General features: G+C 38.6%; 2 protein-coding genes across 5 annotated transcripts in view; one reads left to right on the forward strand and one right to left on the reverse strand.

Annotated features, from left to right (window-relative positions):
- Positions 1-3,663, reverse strand: part of LRRTM3 (leucine rich repeat transmembrane neuronal 3) — an 88,298-nt gene extending 84,635 nt beyond the window's left edge. Inside the window, exons 1-2 of one of the 2 annotated variants that reach the window (XM_074924437.1) lie at positions 3,155-3,663; positions 1,294-2,825 (exon numbers count right to left, since the gene is read on the reverse strand). In XM_074924437.1, coding sequence (XP_074780538.1) covers positions 1,294-2,825; positions 3,155-3,158 — 1,536 coding nt within the window. In that variant the 5' untranslated portion in view covers positions 3,159-3,663. Of the gene's footprint in view, positions 1-1,293; positions 2,875-3,154 lie in introns of those variants that run through there. The other variant, XM_074924436.1, reaches the window with a different exon arrangement.
- The window catches only part of CTNNA3 (catenin alpha 3), a 480,821-nt gene that overhangs the window by 218,062 nt on the left and 242,558 nt on the right, over positions 1-20,201 (forward strand). The gene's annotated exons all lie outside the window — the stretch shown is intronic.

Below are 20,201 nucleotides of genomic sequence, written 5' to 3' on the forward strand. Positions count from 1 at the left end.
GACTACACATAAAAAATGAATATCTGTGAATTCTTGTAATGTCATTAGGGTTTTGCTAAGAGAGAAAAATAATTTGCCGCTGATTTCTTTAAGGATTTTCAGATACACTCTTCTCATATCAGAGAGTAACTGATTTTCTCTGAAAGCTCTTTGCAGTTGTAGTATTTCTAAAATGTACACTGGTGGCTTTGTAAGTCAGGAAGCTTTATTTAGTTATTAGAGGGACAGTGTGCAAAACACATCACAAAACCCTAACAAGCCCAGCCCAGCAAATAAAAAGAAATAGAAGAAAATGACAGATTTAATGGTTTCCTCAGCTACATTAATGTCTTTGACAGTCTTGAAAAGAGAATTTCTAATGAGCGCTGAAACAAATGTGTGCAGGAAGTGGTCTTGCTTTTGCTACTGCACATTTGAGTTCCTCTAATTGCATCAATAAGGAATTTCTGCTCCTCATTTAATGAATGCCTTTTGACTGCTTTCTGAAAGGCAACTGGATGTAAGGGATAAACACTGGCACCTTTTGTATGAAGTCACATAACCAGGTTTCAATTAATAGTTATCAGCCCTAGAAACACTGTATTATAATGCAGTACAGTAAATACTATTGATTATTTTTATTTTTATTTTTTAATTAAGCCTATGTTTCCCTCTGCTTTGCTTCTGGTGTGATACCTCATGTCCTAAGACAGTGCTTTAACTCCCCACTGGCTTTTTATTCTATCTTGTCTTGGGCAGAAATCGGGTATTCTTTCAGAGCTGTTCCTGCATCATCTCTCTCCTCAGACAACTCAGAATTCATATGATGCTACAGTACCTGGGTCTTTAGTTTGTTCTTGGTGCAAAAAGTGAGTTTCAGAGCAAGGGCTGGGGTTGGGTTGGGTGAGGAAGTGGGGATGGGGTGGGGGGAGCTGAGTTTGATTTTTTTTTTCCCTCATTGTTGACATTTTTCTCCCTAAACAGAGGCACAGTTGCTGCAGGTGCAATGGATTACTTATGAAAGAAGTTTTCTATTTAAAAACAAGAGAGACTTTAATGAAATCAGTAGAGGGTTTGTACAATAGGTATTGTATTAAACCAGAGCTCAGGGTTCACATTGATTGTGGTATTTAAATTTCAATGAGTTGATTATGTATGAGAATAAAATGACCAGTATTATGAATGTACAAAAAAGAGACATGGAAGAGCTGTGCCAGAAAAGTGAGAAAAACGTTCCCTTTATAGTCCCTAGAGTTCAATAAAGCACCACTATTTCCCAGCTTTTAAAAGCTCTTTTATCACAATGGTTCATACCTCACATTCCCTGGAGCCTGATTTGTTATACGTGCAGGGTCCTGTTCCATTCAGCAGCATCTCACTGGTTTCAGTGTTGGTAGGTTTGTAATCTACATAAAATTCCTGTGTGCTTGGAGTCATTTGCTTCAGTGACTGTCTTTTCTTTTTCCTGTGCCTTCGCATGAGAGACCGCTGCTGCAGCTGCTTCATACTGGCTGGGTAACGCTTCCATGACACATAGATCACCAGCAGGATCACAAGCACAGACAAGAAAAGGGCCACGCTGCCTGCTATGATTTTATGGAAGGAGATGTGTTCTGTGTCGTGCTCAGGTTCGGAGCTCGATTCAGTGGCTCCAATAGTTGGGGGCAGAGGGGGCTTGCTGTCATGTTTAGGCCTGGTGAGTTTTGGTTTAAACGTTGGCTTTGGGAGAGCTCGTGCTAATTCAAACCTTTCCGTGGTACTTTTGCCACAGATGCTGTAGTTTTTCACTGCATCAATAACATTCACCCCTTGCAGCTCTTTGGGGCTGGCACAAATAATTGTATTTTCCCTCAGCCCTTTAAAACTTTTAAGCCAGTTTACCAGAGAGCAAATGTTTCTGCTGCATTCCCATATATTCCCAGCAAGGCTGATGTCATTGAGGGATATCCAGGAATCCAAAATTTCTTGACCAATAAATGTGAGCTTGTTTGAATCCAGGTTGAGGCGCTGTAAATTGGGCACACACTGAAAAACACTAGGTCCACTGAAAGCTTCTATTTCATTGCCAGATAAATCAAGTCTTTGTAATGAGCTCCAGGTCCAGGACATAGTTTGTCCTATCACACTTATTTTATTCCACTGTAAATAAAGGTTTTGAAGGCTGACTAGCCTTGGAAAAAGTGCCAGGTTGAGCTTAGAAAATTGATTGTGCTCCAGATGAAGCTCTTTCAGTCTGATCATGCCTGCAAAAACATTTCTTGCTAAACTTCGGATGCGATTATAACCCAGGTCCAACAGTTCAAGGTTCCTACAATCTTGAAATATTCGAACAGGGATGGTTCTTAGGGAATTGGACCGCAAATGTAAACTCAGCAGCTTCCTTAAGCCCCTGAACTGTTCAGATCCCAGAGACTGCAGCTGATTGTATGACAGATCCAAATTCCGGAGATTTGTCACAGGTCTGAAGGTATTATTAAGAAAATAGGAGATTCTGTTGGAACTCAAGATCAACTCTTTTAGTCTGCGTATTCCACTGAAAGCATTTTCGTCAATATTGCTGATGTGGTTATGGTCTAAATAGAGCCAGGTGAGTTGATTAAGACCTTTAAATTGATTGTATTTTAGTTTTTGGAGGCTGTTATATCGAAGGGACAAACCTAAACAACCAGCAGATATACTTGAGGGAATCTCCTGCAATTTCTGAGATTCACAATATACCATTTTGCCTTCACACCTACAGCCCTTAGGGCATCCTCGTTCAGCAGAAGAAAGCATTGTCAGTAATACAGTAGGGGCTATTACCAGAGCTACAGCTGATCCGCTCAGTAGCCTAATTACATTGAAACCTGGAAATAAAAACAACTTAGAAAAGTTATCCCCCCACACATCAGTCATTTCTTTCAGTCATGCTAAAATCTTTTATTTCAACAAGCATTTAAAAATCCCTAGCTCGACTCAACTACTTTTCACATTGTTTTCTTTACTCAGATTTTTTTTCTTTTTTTTAAAGAATACCTTTATATAAATACTGAAGAACAGTTGGGTAAAAGGTGTAACCCCTAAGCAATTTAACTGTAATAACAAATTACATCAAGGTAAGTCTATGGAGTAATTAAAGCACAGGCTATGCAGTGGCTATGAACTATACATTAGAAAAATAACATGAAAAACATACCCATCCTTTGTGTTGTTCAAAGGTCGTCCTTAGGTCTTTTGTTTTTTGCTTAGTGTGCCACAAGCATGGCAGCCCCTGTCAGCTGCACTGTAGTGAGTCAGGGCTCGCTGACACCCAGGAAGAAAAATTGGACCCCTTGGGAGATGGACCGATTTTGGAACATTATTCTTTGCCAGCCATGCAGAACACTCCAAGAATAAATCAATCCCAACACAGCATTCGCAGCAAAATGTCAAATTCTTCCTAGGTAATAGGATCTTCATGGATATTACGTTTTTGCATCTTTATAGTTAGGAACCTGGCTTTTAAAATTTCTCTTTATAGGAAAACATGTTAGGTTTCTCCAAGCACCATTTAGCTATCTGAATTCACACATCTGTATTCCATAGCCCAGCAGTTCCCTTACTTAGTACCCGATCCGGCTGGGAAGCTGCTTTGTAGCACAGAAGGTAGAATAAACCCGTACACCGAACAAGCTCTGCTCACTTCTGCATACTGTCATTCGGAGAGCTCCGTCCGACTGTTGCTTTGGTTTCGGGGAATGCAGTCTTATGTAAAGCTGCCCCCAGTGGTGAAGAATATTATGGGCATGTGCAGAAGTGTCTTCCTTTTATCTTGCAAATGAGTAAGCTCTGCTGGGAAAAGAGTGATTGTTCGGAGTGACTAATAGAAGCGGAATGGTCAGCTTCGATGTAAACTACTGAGGTGTGCTGAAATACCCAAATCCTCTTAGTCTCTTTTGCTGCTTGTTGAAAGCTGGTTTGCATCCTTGAACTTAAGAAAAAGAAAAGCTCAGCGTGCGCTGCTGAGACTTTTGTCTGAAGGGCTAACGTGACATTTGTAGGACATAGAAACAAATTTTTGGTCCTAAGGGTTTGTTGTGTGGTTTGTAGTTGTTGGGTTTTTTTTCTTACTGCACTAGACATGTGTTCACATGACCTCTTTGCAATAACTCACTGTTTTTCTAGAGAAGCATCAGCTCCCTCAGTGTGTCCCTTATCAAGCGTTTCAGTGGGGACACTATATTTTACAACATGAAAAATGTTTTGGAGCTGACATTTTGCCTTTTTGCTTTTTTATTCTCTGTTAAAAGGCACAGTGCCAGGAGGTTAGAAGAGAGTATTGTGCTCATTTATTTCCCAACTTGCTGTCACTTCGTTCCACAACACTAACACTTCAAACACAGGCTTCCGTAACGCTTACAACATAGGGACTAAACTGCTTGGCGTAGTTCCTTAATCAGGTGAATTATTTTTCCTGTAATTTATGACATAGGCAGGATTTTTTTGTGAAGGTACAATATGCAGAGTTTTTTCAGGTGCGTGACTCTGGGCAGTCCTTATATATCACATAAAGAGCCTTTTTCTCTTTCCTTACTCTTCGTTCCTGTCTGCTGTAGAGAAAGGACTGGTGCATCCTCTTATGTGGGCAGAGCAAAGGTAAGATGGCATTACAGCAAATGCACCACGCTGGCAGTCTTCCTTCACCAAGAAATATGCGATCAGAGATGATGGTGGGGAAGTGTGAAATCATGGCTCTTTGTCGTGCAAGAATAGGCTAGAGCCTGAAGAGAAGTGTGCTGCTTGTTAAGAGGAGTACAGATTACAGTCCCTCAAATGCAACCAGACAGCTCTGAGAACTGCTTTTTCCTTTCTGAGGCAGACGCCTTACCCCTTGGAATAATGTGCTTTGAATTTTCCCTTATTATTCACTGCTGTGAGCGTAGAAGAACTTAAAATGAGGCGAAACCTGAAATTTTCCACGCATTAAAATGCCACCATTGCCTAGTACTTAGTCTGTGAATGACTTCAGGTTTAGAGTAATCCCACTAGTATTAACACACCTATCTGTGGTGCCTAAATTAGGAGCACAGGCGCCCCTGGCAGACAACTATAAACATCTTTCATGTCAGGAGTCAGAAATACATACCTGCATCAAGGCACATCCTGTGAAAATTCTCCCCTTTGGGTCCGATTTGTGAAGAGGGAAAGGGTTAATTCCTCCATTAATCTCTGTGACTGTCAACTATCTCCCGTTCTCTACTACAGCTTGTTTCTGGCTCTTAAATCTGATCTATAGGGTTGAGGAGCCAGTGACAAACTGCAGGCTGCACTGGGAACTGTGGTAGTCTGGGGAGCTGTGCTGCTGGCAGGAGGGTCATGTACCAGTCCTCGTGTGCCTGTTACGGGTTTTCCATCACTGCCTTGGGGTCTCCCTGTACTTGATGGAGCAGGATTGGCAGCTTCAGAAGACAGTTCAGACCTTCTGTAAGGCAATTTGTCTCTTGGAACTGCTGCTCTTCCTCTGTTGACAGTAGAGGATGCCTGTGACAAGTAAACTCCTTTTTGAAATGGCTCACTTAAGTTCCTGAACTTAGATGGCATTAAATTAGGTCTGAATCTTCATCTGTTTCAAACACAGCATGTAAAGCTTCTTTCTCCTGAAGAGTTGGTGCTACTTAGCATATCATCTCAGATTGAGCCTTCTCCCCAAACCTTGCCTATCCTCTGGCTTTTCCTCTTTTGTCCTCTCTCCCTCCATCTTTGTTGTGGAGTTAACAAGTAAGTTCTCTGCCACCATGAGTCAGCAGAGCTTCAGCAGCTTTTCTAGGGTTTTAATAATTGCCAATATACTGGACAAATAGGAGGGAACAGCCTCTCTTTTACCATGAGTTATTTTCATTTTTCTGAAAGGGTTGAGGCATCAAGAGATGAACAGAGAGAGCATCAAATCTATGTTAATGGATTGCCAAATTCAATTTTCTTTACTGAGATCCTTTTTGAATTACACAAGCAGGAAAAGTGCCAGTGTCTGATAAACAGTTTTTTAAAATTACATTTCTGTATCTTCATACAGCTGAATGAGTTCTTTTCAAATTGTGGAAATAAAGCTGCTCCCAGTATGAAACATTTCATACCAAATTTCAGACCAATCTGGCCATATTATAAACTATGAAAAATAGAGAATTAAGTTGAAGCTGCATTTTAGTTAAGAAGATACCTTCTCTAAGTGGTTTAACCTTTGTCTTGGATCAACTACACCTTATATATCTGTGCAACCCCATTACATTACCGTTTAACTCATATAACCAGGATAAAAGAGCACGGGGCCAAACTGGCTAGCTTCTCTTATGGATAAGGCAGTTTCATTAGAACTAATACCACAACTCCCGAGTGCCTAAAATCCAGGAGTTTGTGGAAGGCTTGGTGCGTAATTACCTTGTCATCCATGTGAGTCTGTGTGTATTCATTCTGCAGGATAGTTTCTGTAGGCACAGGGCATTTTAATTTCAGCTCTCTGCACCATTGCTGGGCAGCCCTGCCTCCTGTCCTGGAACAGCAGTTCCCAGTCAGGAACAGGAGGTAAAAACTGCAAGTAACACAAGTCTCAATGACTTCACGCTGACTGAATATTAGTGCTCACAAATGATATTATTCCTTCTCTTCTGCCTGTGAAGACAGCACTTTATGCAGTTCTGCCAAGACAGGTGCTCTTAAGAGAAATATTTATTTGTGTACTCTTGCACACAGTCTGTGTTTTGGGATATGTCTTGGACATAAATGGAGATGCCACAGAACCTGGGAAGCTTATTAGTTTTGAGTTGTATGCCTCCATCATCACTCCAGTTTGTTTTTCTGGGCTGCTTCTGAGGAGAAAATGGCATACATGAGAAAATACCTTGACAAATGTGTTGCTAAATATGTCTTAACATTCATGTAGATGGAAAGCGATGTGTTGGGCGGAGCCTGTGATGAACACAGTGTTTTCTTCATCAGCACAACAGACAAATTAAATTCAAATACGTTTGGAAATTATGCACTATCCCAGGGTAGTGACAGCCCAGATTTTTCTCTTGGTACTAAACTTTCAGTAGGTTTTCTGCCTGGAAATTGTTCTAGATGGATTTCACTGCTCTCTGATTTTGCAGTAATTTCTTTAATTTCATTTTATGTTTGATTTTGGTTTTGTTTATGTAGCTAAATTTTAGCATATTTTCTTTTTCCATTCATTCTGGCTGTGGTCTCTGTACCTAGCTGCAACTTCCCTATGGAAAGATTAACATGAACTGCAGTCCGAATAGTAAAGGGTGAAACAAAAGATGACGTTCACTGTGAAAGCCTGTTCCTTCAGAGACCTGGTTTGGAACTGAAACATTTTGCAGAGGAAAGGGGAAATAGCAAATCTTGCACTGTTCAGGGTTATGAGAAGACACATGTAATGTCCAGGTACATCTGTTTGCTAAGTTCATTTGAGAAGGGGAGATGACAGTGTTATCAGGCTGAAGTGGAATGGAGATGAGGGGTGCAAGGAAGACACGTAAACTTCCGAAGCATAAGGAACCAGCAGTTACCAGGTCCTGGAGGGGTTTCACGTAAATCATCGGTCAGAAGTCTTCCCTTCTTCTGTCACTTGCTTCTCATCAGCCTTCTTCAGGATATTTCATGCTTACTCTTTAAAATGCAGTTCTCATTTAATGATGTTGTTACAAAAAAAGGAAATAATTAAAAACAAGTTTCCATTTCTGTTGCTCCCATAAAAAATCCATTCAGAAAAGCAGTATGATCCTTTCTAGCCACAGTGCACTGTGTTGTTAATGCACAAATTTCAGAATTTAGACTTCCGGATACAGCGTTTTTCTGTTCACAGATAGAGGAACCATAATTAAGCATTGCTGCACTGTGTTCTTTTTGGGCTTATGAAGTGACAACATATATCTTTCCCTTGACTTTGTTTCTCTACAAAGAAACTAGGAGTCAGCTGGGTTAGCAACAGTAGCTTGTTCTAAGTGGTATTGTAGTGTGCTATCACTGTATCATTAAGAGTAGATAAGTCTAATAAAATATGTTGGCAATTTTTAAGCCAGTGATTAAATAAACCTGCTGTTCCAGGAGGATCAGATTAGAGCTGGGGGAGTATAACTCCCAGTGTAAATATCAGAGTGTGGGAAGACAGAGGGAAACTCAGGATGCACGATTTGCCAAAGACAGATGTAAGGAAAGGGAAGTGTGGGAAAGCTAGGTTCAAGGAACATGCAGGCAAGGGAAATCGAGGCAACAAATGCTCTGAAGACACAGGGAAAGAAGACTGAGACTAGGGTCTTACCCCAGCAGTTTGTCAGGACTGACCTGAAGGACCATGGTGGTAAGTGATAGACTGGGGAGGTGGATAAGCGAAATATCCTCTTGCTCTCCTGTGAGGAACAATTAGCTTTACAAAGCCACCTCTGGTGAAAGGATCCCAAGTTACAAATTCTGTGATAAGCTGAAGGAACATCTGAAGCTTGAATAGGAGGCATGCTCCCTATCTAGGAGTCAGTAACCTCCGTAATATCCAAGTGCTTGTAGAGGACATTAGGGACATATCTGTCAATTTGTGTATACCCAGAGGATCTCCTCAGTGCTGTGGTTCACAGGGCAACACAGGCTATCGCTTTCCTTATGCACAGTGCACACTGTTGAATAATGAAGCTTTCCCAGCTGTACAATTTTGTTTAAATCTGTGCATTGTGGATAGGTCACAGGGGCCTCTAAGCTGTCTCAGGGTAGATAATGCTGCATAGAAGCCTACAACCTTTGTTCGTGGCATCCAGTGGTTAGGTTTTCTGCATCCTCTCATAACTCCTGTACCCTTAATGAGGCATTGGACACTCAGCTGTTCCCCAGTTGACTTCTTTTCCTATTATTTTGAAGCTGTTTGGGAGCTAGCTCAAAGAAATTAATTACATCTCACACATAGTGTTAGCTTCAACCTGCAGACCATGAAGGATACACACCACAAGTGCCCTGTAGCTGCAAAATGAAAGGCAGTCTTAGTGGCCTCTGCTCGTGATTCTGTCTATCTCTGTGAAGATGCCAGAGAGATTAGGTTAGAATAAACCCAGTCTTGTTGCAAATGCTCTTTTGTGGGCCAGGATGCCATTGCTGGAAGAGCGTCTACTGTGGTATTTTCCAGGCAGCATATTTGGGGTTTATCTAGCCTAAAGTATTCAGAAACTCTCATGTTTCCATGAAGTATGCTTGCCTATGAAGTATGATTTGTTTTCCTAGGGCTATCTGACTCTTCCACCTTGCTAGAACAATCCTGCATATGTATCGTGGCAGACTGTGACAGATGGCAGAGGTAATGAGCTTTCTGAGGAGCCATGTTAACATGGAGCTCTTTGAGAAAGGTTTTGTTCATGGAGAACTCTGTAACACTGGGACATCAGGCTGGAGGTGTTGTGTAACTGAAATCAAGTGAAGTTGCAGCCTGGTCCCAGCAGAGTGACACCCCTGGAGCAGCTCTGTGCTGCCATGTGAAGAATCAGAGGGGATGAGGAGCAGTTGGTTTCAGAACATGTGCCTGCCTGGCCCTTGAGCCAGACTGCTCCAAGCTCTCATCAGCTGAAGGGTACACGACTTGCCAGTGATGGTCATGGCTGATGAGCAGCAAATGGGAGGAATGTAGGTCTTTGGTCTTGTTAAGACTGAGGAGAAAACCATGGGGCCACTTACGATATTGTAATGTCTGGCTCTGTCTGATAGTTATGTAGAACTAGTGTGATAAGCAATTTAGCTATGGGTGAATGGAGCATATGTGTGCACATAAATACTTTTTCTTCTTTGGAGAATGAGTTGGAAAGCTGCAATGAAGGTTTCCTTTAAAATGGCAATGTTTCAATAGAAGATTTATATAAATAAATGTTTTCTGACAGAAAGACACTTGGTTGGGGAGTGAAAAAATCCTGACAGCGTCCAGTTCTGGCCAGAGGGAAAGGAGTGAGCTCTGAGCATGTCCCGTCTTACTGGTAAGAACAAGAACAGTAACATTTGGCTTAGAACTCAGGCGGTGGTAGTATCAGCAATATGGCCATTTGGCAGCATTTTATTTTCCATCAAACCATAGACCTTTTCAGTCTTCAGTGTTGATGTGTAGTTAATAACCTCAGGGTAGCCTTTCCTCCTCAGCTGGTCCTTTTGCTTTCATGCCTTCGCTTATATCTTCTCCTTCTTAACTCCTACCCTATGTGTAAGTCTTTGAGGGATGAGTACTTGCCAGTCGCTCAGCAAAGAGCGTAGATATACAACGCATGTTCACACATGTTCTTGTGAATTTCAGACATGTTCCCTATTACACATTTAACTAGTTGCTCCTTGGCTCTCCAAATAAACCTGCCTTGGTATCTTACTGTATGCTGAAGCTGCAGAGGTAGTTATTCTGTCAGGTCAGCCTGGGAATATCTGTTGGCTGCTGTGGCTCCTTGATTGCTGGAGGGAGGCAGCTGGCAAGGTCTTTCATTATAGGAAAACAACGATGTCCACATTATATCAAAAGCCATTAAAAAAGTCTCATAAATTGCTTTTCAAACTTCAACTTTTACCCAAATTTTCTTTGGGTCTCAGTATCTCTGCTTCTGAGAGAGGGATAGTGACATTTAATCATGCTGTAAGTTGACCAGCGTAATAGATGACTTGCTTCACTTTTTGTCTGACAAACACATGTCTTTTTCACACATTCCTTTTCAAACACATTCCTTTTTGGACTTCCAGCACAAGTTATCCTGTATCTGTTGTAATTTTTATTACTTGGTATGGGTATAATTTATTTTGATACATTTTTTTTGAGCTAGAATGACCAAATAGCAAAATTCCACGTGAGGACAACATAGCCGTCAAATATAGGAAAACCGGCTTCTTTTTAAAATGAAAAATTATCTTAAATCTTTGGTTAATTGTCTTATTAACTCCTGTTCACTGTAGCATCTTTTTTGATGTTACAAGAGTGCCATTTTGAAAACTATTTAAAAATCTGCTGAATATTACCTTTAAACTTCTATATAAAACTTGTGATGAGTGGCTAACATTTTTGGGCTAGTTGAAATGAAAGATATGTATACATAGCATTCCTTAGGATCAGATCTAGATTAGTAGATAAAACAATTATTCTTGTACTTCCTAGTCTTAGTGCTCTTCAGTGTAAACAGGCATACAAGTGTAAGGAATTAAAGACTGCAGAAGATCTTGAATTCATCTGACCTGTTGAAATATTCTAAAATAATTTCCACTTTCTCCTTTCACTTGCTTATGCAGGAAAACCTCTACAGAGAAAAAAAACATTCTATCTTACCTATATTAGGATCTCTGCTTGGACTCGTGTGGTATTCTGAGATTGTGATTTCAAACCAAAGACAGTCGGAGTGATGTGTTACTATACAGCGTTAGTAACATTTTGAAGAGAAAACTAAACATGACAGTTGAGCAGATTTGCAACTGAAAGAGAAAAACATGAACAAAGTTAAGAAGCATATAATTATGTTCATTCATACTGTGACTAGCATAAAAATGATTTATTCCAAATGGTTACAGTTGCATGCTTAGTCACTTCCTTCCCTGGCTTCAGCCTAATTCTGTTTTCTGGCATTTTCCTGCCAAAAACGTTTGTTCTCTTTTTCATCAAAAGTTTCAGATTTTTGTAGCTTTTAATAATTCAATCAAGTCTTTTTCAATTAAGCAAGCTACAGCAGTTTTTAGATACTCTAGCTTTGGTAGTTGCTGTTCCTGAGAAAGCTTAGAATCTTAATTATACGGAGAGTCTTGGTTTGTTAACTGGCCTGTAATCTGCTTCTACTTAGTCACAGAGGTCACTCATCCATGCCCAGTAGTGATGGACTAGAACTTTCTGGTTTAAAAAAAAATACAAAACGTTAATTGTTGCAGGTATCTTTTGACTATTCTGTTCTATACTTGCCATCCTTCTTACTCTTTTCCCATTGGTGTGTCCAGCAAACAGAGCTCTGAAGAAACCCTATGTGACTTAAATGGCTTATTAACTCATCTTTTCAGGCTCTGGCTACCCAAGAAAATGGTCTTAATTTAAATGTGATTAAATAAAGAAATAAACGTACAACAAACCCCCAGCATATTTAAGTGATTTATAAAGGTGCAACAGACTCCCATATAATTATTTTCAAAACAAAAATCTTTGTTACTACAGATATGTGTTGGTTTCTGTGACAGTATACTGTTAATTAAAGTAAATGTCTTTTATCCAGTGGGCAGGGCAGCAAACAAGTGACAAACCCAACTCAAATGTTATACATGGAGTTTGCCTACTTTGTCACAGTGTAAAGCAATAAGTATCTGCAAAATGTTAATTTCTGATCGACCAAAATGTAGAAGAGTGCTGCAGGGAGGAAGAGAGGAAGATGACATGAAGAGAATTGGAGACTTCGCCCCTTCTTCTCTTTCCTGCAACAATAGTGGGATAGGCCTATTGTAGTTTTTGCATTTTGTAAATATTTCTATCCAGTATTGTGTATCTCCTAAGTAGTTAGGAAGCTTAAAACCACCTTTCTCTCTTACAGTTTAGTTGCATACAGAAAAGGTTAGAAAGAGAGGGCTGCTTCCAAATAATAACCAAGTACAGACTCTGGTCAGCCCACACAGTAGAGAGACAGAAGAGCTGAACCTGAGTGAGTCAACAGCTTCATTTCTGTGTCCCTACATGGTAACAGGAGTTGGGAGAAAGTAGTAAGGTCTTATAAATGTGTACTCAGTTTCAAAACCAAATCTTTGCCTCCAGACACACAGGAAGCAGGCACATCTCCATCCACTTGTTCTTACAATGTGCCTCTTTCATCATGGGTATATAACAAAAAAATCTTCTCTCTATGTAACAGGGAAGTCATGTGGCTTTCTGATTTGATTTTACAGCATATGTTTGTGTCATCATTTATTTGTCATTTGGACAAATTGACCAGATTGAAATCCAGAGCATGAATAGACACCCATATAATTAACATGACAAAAAAAAAATTCCTGGGGGGGTTTCTACCACTGTGTGTTCAGCAGTTTCCCCCGTTCCTTTGTAAGCCTGTAAGCTTCTAGGGATGTGCTTTATTGATGTAAGACTAAAACAGCCCCTAATCATAAAATGAATATATACAAATCTAATACACAGAACAACTGTAAATAGACTGATGTCAAAATCTTCTTTAGTTTGAAATTCTTAGGAAAAGTAGAAAAGAAGGACTCTTCAGGGGAAGTTAAATATACTTTTTTTTTTTTTTTAAACTTAATATGCATAATTTCAGCTGTATATTTTAGTTTATACTATGATAGTTGAGCCCTACAATACAATCTCTGTGGGACTTGTTCTGGGGTGATGTGCCCTGGGCCTGTTTGCATGCATAAAGGATTCGCATAGGGTAGTAAATGCTAAAAGACATAAAAGTCTCCTGTTTCAATGTGTAAGTCAAAAAGTGACTAATGGGGGCTAGGAAAAGAAAAAAAAAGTTACTGTATGGCCATGTTACTGAGTAAGAACTGTGTCCTATGAAGATCTTTGCAGTTTCCTTTAAAATACCTAGTACTTGCCACTCAGACAGAAAGCTGGAAGAGATCCAGTGCTCTTATCTGACATAGCAATTTCAGTGTTCTTCTCCGTGCGATTTAAAGTCAAGTAGAAATATGCTGTTAGAATGGAGATATCTGTAAACGGATAAAAGTCTTGAAGATGTATCAGAACACCACTGTAGGAGAGAATCTCCAAGAAGAAAACTGTAAATGGCCTTGCATATATTTGCTCCTTACATATATACCACGGTATTTGGAATTCTGTATCAGATACTTGCTGGTCAAAAGATGAACATTTTAAAGAAGTTGATGATTCATATGTTCACGTAAAGACCAGGGTTTAACATTGCACACTTTTGTGCACACAAAAACATGAGAGGAACACAGAAGTGAATATGCCAGGCTCTGTAACAGTTGCACTTCAAGACTCGATCTTGCAAAGCTCCTTAATTTTGGTAAAACAAAGTTTATTCCAAAGCCAGGTTTAGAAAAGGTTTCCAGTAACAGTTACTACTCTGGTTATTTGAGTCAGCACAAAGTCCAGATCCACTTGTGATAGTTATTGTGCTTTTAAGTGAGAACTGCGGAAGCCTACTTTTGTCATTACCCATTACTGACATGGTGGGAATTAGCATAGTAATGGTAAACGTCCAACTTAGATCTTCTACTTAAAAAAGGTTGTTTTAAATTGCATCAGGGACACCAAGAGAGAGAATTCCTACTCTTCATAGCACAGTTTTTTACAGTCAAACATCTCACCTGATGACAGTATTAATTATCACCTAATGAATGTGGTTCATTTGCAGAATTTCAGTGGGAGAAGATTCTCCATTGGTAGAGGTTTTTTTCTCTTTCTGTCTTTTAAAATACTTCATACCATATCATATAATGAAATAATACAAGTTTTATCCGAAAGATTAAGGCAGGGAGCTGCTGATCCTTTTCAGTCTGGGAGAATTAGCCTCTTAAAAGTTCAGCAATAATTGGTATGCCAGTGACCTTCTGTTGCTGGTCTTTTTCACAGCTATTGGAAGTGCTTGATGGCTATTTTATGTCCTTTTATTTTAAAGTGTTTATCTGGTACATTTGTATTCTCTGCTTAAGTTGCCACTTACCTGGTATTTTTTACTTTAGGCCACTTGCGGCAAAAATGTATGAAATCCTGTATGTCCCACTGTGCCTAGAATATATTTCAGAAAGAATAAAATGCTTTCGGTGCTTTACAGGTTTGCAGCCTCTGCCACCCTTTGCTGGTATTTGTCTTTTGCTTTGTGCAGTTTGCTTGGTACCGTATGCCGCTTCCTTGTCACAGGCTGGCTGGAAGCGTCGTGTGTGTCAGTAGTGGCTTATTTTACTTGCCACAGTTTAATGCAAAAGCAGTCAGCAGCAGCAAAGGAGTCTGCTTTGTTTCAGTTCCTATTCTTTCCACTGTTGCCATTCAAGAAAGGTAGAAACCACATATGAACCCATTTACAAAATCATTAGGGAGTTTCTTATGTTCTGAAATAAAAAAGAATTTAAAAATCGTGCAGATTTTTATCGTTATGTGGAGGAATATACTAATTAAACACTTTCCAGGAGTCCTAGTGAATAGACATCTCAGTGAATCAGATCTGAATGTGTATGTTAGAACAACAGTATCCTTCAGCACACATTTTTGATACGTATGTCAGAGGTCATTAGTAGGAATTTAGTGATGAGTTTCATGATTTAACGTAACATTACACGTAACATTTACTGGGAGTATGTTTTGCTGATGTCTGTTCCCTATGGAATTAATGACCATCTCTTACTTTGTCTCTAATTTGTACTTTGCGTGATTAGAACAAGGGTCGGAGGTAAACATTTTATGGAGTCACTACATAGTTTTACTCCTGATATTCAAGGTGATTAATATTTCATAGTTTATACTAAGATTCCATTTATGCAATTTTAATTTAAACATTATTAACTCTTACAGAACTTGTGAGTATATGTTAGACATGCTTGTGTGTGCTGTAGGTAATGTTTTTAGAAGATTGATAAAATCCAAAATAGAAATATTCTATTGTCTTGAGTCTAAGACAATCTATAGGAGTTGCTGCTGGGTTTGAAACAAAATGAATAAATGGGAACTCACTGTTAAGTGCTTCTGCCTCTTCTGAGGTTTGCCATTACCTTTATTTAGTGGAATAGGTCAGCTCTACTGGCCTCCCGTTGTCTTTACTTGCCCAAGAAAGGGAATTATTGGTGTGAAGAAAACACGGTATGAATCTGTGTGTTAAATGGAGACTGCCTTCATAAGTCAAGAGCCATGTAAACATTATAGAGTTAACATTTGCTTGGCTCTGCTTACCATATGTTTAGTCTAAACATATTGAAAAATGAAAAATATTCTTCTAAGTAGCTGTCCCTCATACTGTTGAATGTCTTCATTTAGGGTTAGGGAGCCATGCTGTAACATTGTGTCTTCAATTTGAATCTTAATTAACTTTGAACTGAAGCCGATAACTTATTTGACATTCTACAGGGGAGCTTTTGTGTCCAGTTATTCAGGATTAGTGTTCCACAGGGAAGGAGGCTGAGATAATCAGATTCTCACCACCTTGTGAAAAGTCCCTCTGGTACTGGTTAAAAGTCTTGTTTGCAAGGTTCATTTCTGCTAAGTAGAATGAAAATATAGCATGTCATGTCTCACTATTCTCAGCTCCTTCTTAGATCTGCAATTAAAGGTCAGTTTAAGTCGTGCATATTCATCCACATTACACTGAAGTGAGTATTCTGTCAGTCTGTGTGTGTATCGGCGTGTACAGGTACCAGCCTTTCAGGTTCTTCACAGTCTGGTGACAGAGATGTTTTTCTGTGATTTTCTTTCTCTCTGCTACTCCCTTTAATCAATATATAAATCGAAGTTAAATTGCTTTCTAATGCACATATAAGTAAATAAACATCCATTTGATATTTATATACAGGAATTTTGCTATAGCAGACAAGGGATGTGTTTTGATTTTTCTGACTACTGTTGCAAAATGCCATCGCTCTGGAAAAAAGATTGTAAGGGAAATGCGCTAATCCTTTTATCTAGATACTAGTCATTTCCATTAAATCATAGCTGAAACAATAATGCTTCTGAAGACAGTCAGTCTATCTGTGTTCACAAAATTTCTTCAGTCGGTTCACTGTGTAGGTAAACAGTTTTGTGCGGAAGTTCTATTCCTGAGCTCTTCAAGAGTGCAAAGCTCCTATGCACACAGCTGGAAAGGAACTGAAGTTATCATAGAAACACCCGTCATGGTTCAAAAAATTAACATAAAGAGTGTTTCAAGATAATATAACATTCATGGAAATTCAGTGCACTTTTCTCTGTAATGCATTTCCTGTGACTCAGACCTCTTGTTTCAGTTGAGCCAAACAGGGATTATTATATAAAACAAAGCAAAGCATTATATTTCTTGCCATAATTAATGGCTTTATCTTCATCTATACTATATAATTATTCTTGATGGTTCAATAGGATGCTTAATAAGAAATTCAGAAGAGGTTGTTAAGGAAATTTCTATTTTTAATTTCTAATATTTAATCTGTTGAGTTTAATGGGTCAGATTTAAAAAAAAAAAACAACCCTGAGTATTGTCTTGAATTCCAGATTGTTAAAAAGGTTGTTCTTAGGCACTCTTGCAGTCTCTTCAGGATCAATTTCTTGTTCAGGAAATGTGACTGAAAATAAAAATATGCTTGAAGCTCAGCAAGTAAATACAGCAGCTAGATAAAAACGTATTAATTTTATTAATTGATTCAGACATTTTCTAACCATGAGGACCTTTGCTATTCTCATTTTGTCCATTAAAAACAAATAAACCCACCCACCTGATTTTCTAGTTGGCTGCTGACCATGCGGGTTTCCATCTCATGGGGTGAAGGCATGTTTTCAACTTTCTTTCCATAAGACGGTATCTTATTTTTCTGTCCAGATGGTCACTGTTGTATCTCGCTCTGCCGTACTGTTATGGCCTTTAAACTGGGAACAGCTTCTCTAGATCTATAAGATTTTTTTTTTTTTTTTCCTCTCTCTCTGGACAGGCAATACATTTTACTAATTTAAAATTATTAACGTTTCTACACATATAATTCTCTTTCTCAAAATCCTGAAATCTGTCTCTCTCTAAAGTCCTGAAAATCTTTATTATAAATAAGGGCAACGTACTTAATTAGTAACTGTAACCCTGTGTTTATAATCCTTACAGTTTTAGCCTTCTAAATGTTTGTTTTTCCCTCCCTTCTGCTTCAGACTTTCCATGTCTGAAGACAATAGTCAGTCATGTAGCAGTTCTTCAGTGCTTTCTTTAGCGGCTGAAGAACAGAAGGACTCACTGAATTTTGAAACTGAGATTTATTTATTTTTTTGTTGACCTCATGACTTCTCGCTGTCGCAGTGATCTATTACAGTGCCTTTGCACTGTCTCCTCTCTCTCAGGCTGAGGTACTATCTTACCCATCATCATGGTCTTGTGCAAATGAGCCAGGGAGTCTCAACACTAACATTTGTTACTGGCGAAGAAGTAAATCAACAAGAATACATGCGAAATGAGTAGGTTATCACGAAGAAACAGTTCTCTCCGAAGAAAAATTCAATTTCTTACAAATATTTATGTCGTCTTCCCTATCTGGCTTTTTTATTTTGATCTTTTCACTCAGAGGACCATCAGTTGTGACTCTCTTTACATGCTTCTGGACTGCTTAGATAGTACTGTGTGTTCATATAGAAATTAATATTGTTTTTTCTAGGAGCTGCTGTTTTAGTAAATTGATATCAACTTTTATGTTGCATATATTGAAAACTGACAGGGAAAGTTACCCTTACCTTTACCAGTTTTCAAGGCGATTGTTTATTTTTTAAAAAAAACTCAAAAATTGTGATGAAAGTCAAGATTTCAGGGTTTATTTACTGAGGTGATGATTTTCAAAATGACTACAAAATTGTTTCAGATTATTTGAAGCACTTTATGCTGATGTCCTACAAATGTATCATTTAAATATATATGAATGTGGAGAAACAGGAGTTTTATTAATAATGTGCTTAAAATATGGGAGTTAGTTGTTGAATTTCTTCGAATTTGAAGTGGTTTTAATTTTCACCCACTGGCCTGATTTGGTTTTTGATTTTTGTAAAGAGAGTCAAAACTTCCAACACATTTTATTAATGAAAAATACAGACCGATGTTTCCCCACAAGTCATTTCAGATTAAGTTAATCAGCATTTTAATATGAGTAAAAATTAATCTACTAATTTATTGATATTGTACATATAGTGTAGAACTATGAGTTTTCAGACACATAAAACTGATCTAAAAAAAGGTCGGTAAATAGAGGCCAACATGAAAACTAGTTTTCATATATAACATTGTAGTCTGCAAATTTTGTAGATGGGCTGTTTGCTTTGGCAGTTTAAATAGATTAGTGTCTTTAGAGATTGACTTCTAGAAATTGTTTAGGTGTGTCTATCATTTATTGTCATTTTAATTATTTTAATTTATTGTTATCTTGGGCCAGAAAGTTGAATGATTTTTTTTTTTTTTTTCTGGTCATTTTTCAAATTAGCTGTTCCCTTTGTGCATAATAAAAATTTTCATGACACATTCTTGAATCTATAGGGACTGGGAAGTAAAGTTAAGAATCTTTTTCCTCAGAGTAGAGTCACCGCTCTAGATGTGTTTGGGTTTATGTCTGTATTGGTATCCCTTTTGATGTGAGAACTAGACAAATGTCACAGTTCTGCCAGTAGCTTTGCTTAGGAGGAAGGGTAAATGTTGGAGGCAAAAATTATCTTCTTTGTTAACTCCAGTTTCCCCGTACGCAGCAAGAATCAAACAGCAGTTGAGTTAAGCCTTGTCAGTACTGTTTCAAGTCTCATTCAGCTGGGCTGCAGCCCAAAAATCATACTCTGTTAGTTTTTTCTGGGTATTGCAGTCCCAGGTTCCAATGAGATTAGATAGTTTAACTTATTTCGTGGCTCAGTTTCTGTGATGTTTATCCCTGCTTTTTCCTACTGTCCATATCAAGTCTTCACAAAGCAACAGCCGTTACCACTTTAACATTATGGTCTAATTTCTGATCAGTTTTGCATGTCTTGTTTTTTCTGTGTGACAGTGAGATATGCTTTTCTTTTATCCACATAAAGTCTTCTGCAGCCGTTATTTGGCAGATTCAATGGAAGCATAAGGACTCCTCGCAGTTATTTTCAATAAAATATTTTTTTGAGTTATAGTTGAGGTTGCGATTTTCTCAGACTGTCATGCCTGGGCCCAGACTGGATATGTCAAATGTAGGGTTGAGGATTAAAGTTACAGATTCTTCTGTTAAGAAAGGTGCTCAGAAGCAAAGTCATTGTAGAGTTGGGGCAAGGCAGATCCCTGCATTTACTGAGGAAGCATTTAATCATTTATGGACATTTCATTGTTTACTGAGGCTATATGGAAGTAGATGGGGTTAGGATTAGGGAAAGATTGGAGCTTTCCATTTTGGGGTTGATATAAACAGTACTGACAGAGTGAGGATAGGGCAAGCGGTATTAATCGTTTGGGAGAAATATTGAATATTTCCCCTGGTCTAGTCCAAGAAGGGTTTGTCTTATCTTTGCAAATATTATGTCCTCTTCAGATGAAATCTATGGGCAAAGAATTTTTGTGTAATTGCCATAACTTTATTAAAAAGGCAACAGAGAGAAGTAGTATACA

Source organism: Athene noctua, chromosome 21 (assembly GCF_965140245.1).
Source record: "Athene noctua chromosome 21, bAthNoc1.hap1.1, whole genome shotgun sequence".
Lineage (NCBI taxonomy): Eukaryota > Metazoa > Chordata > Aves > Strigiformes > Strigidae > Athene > Athene noctua.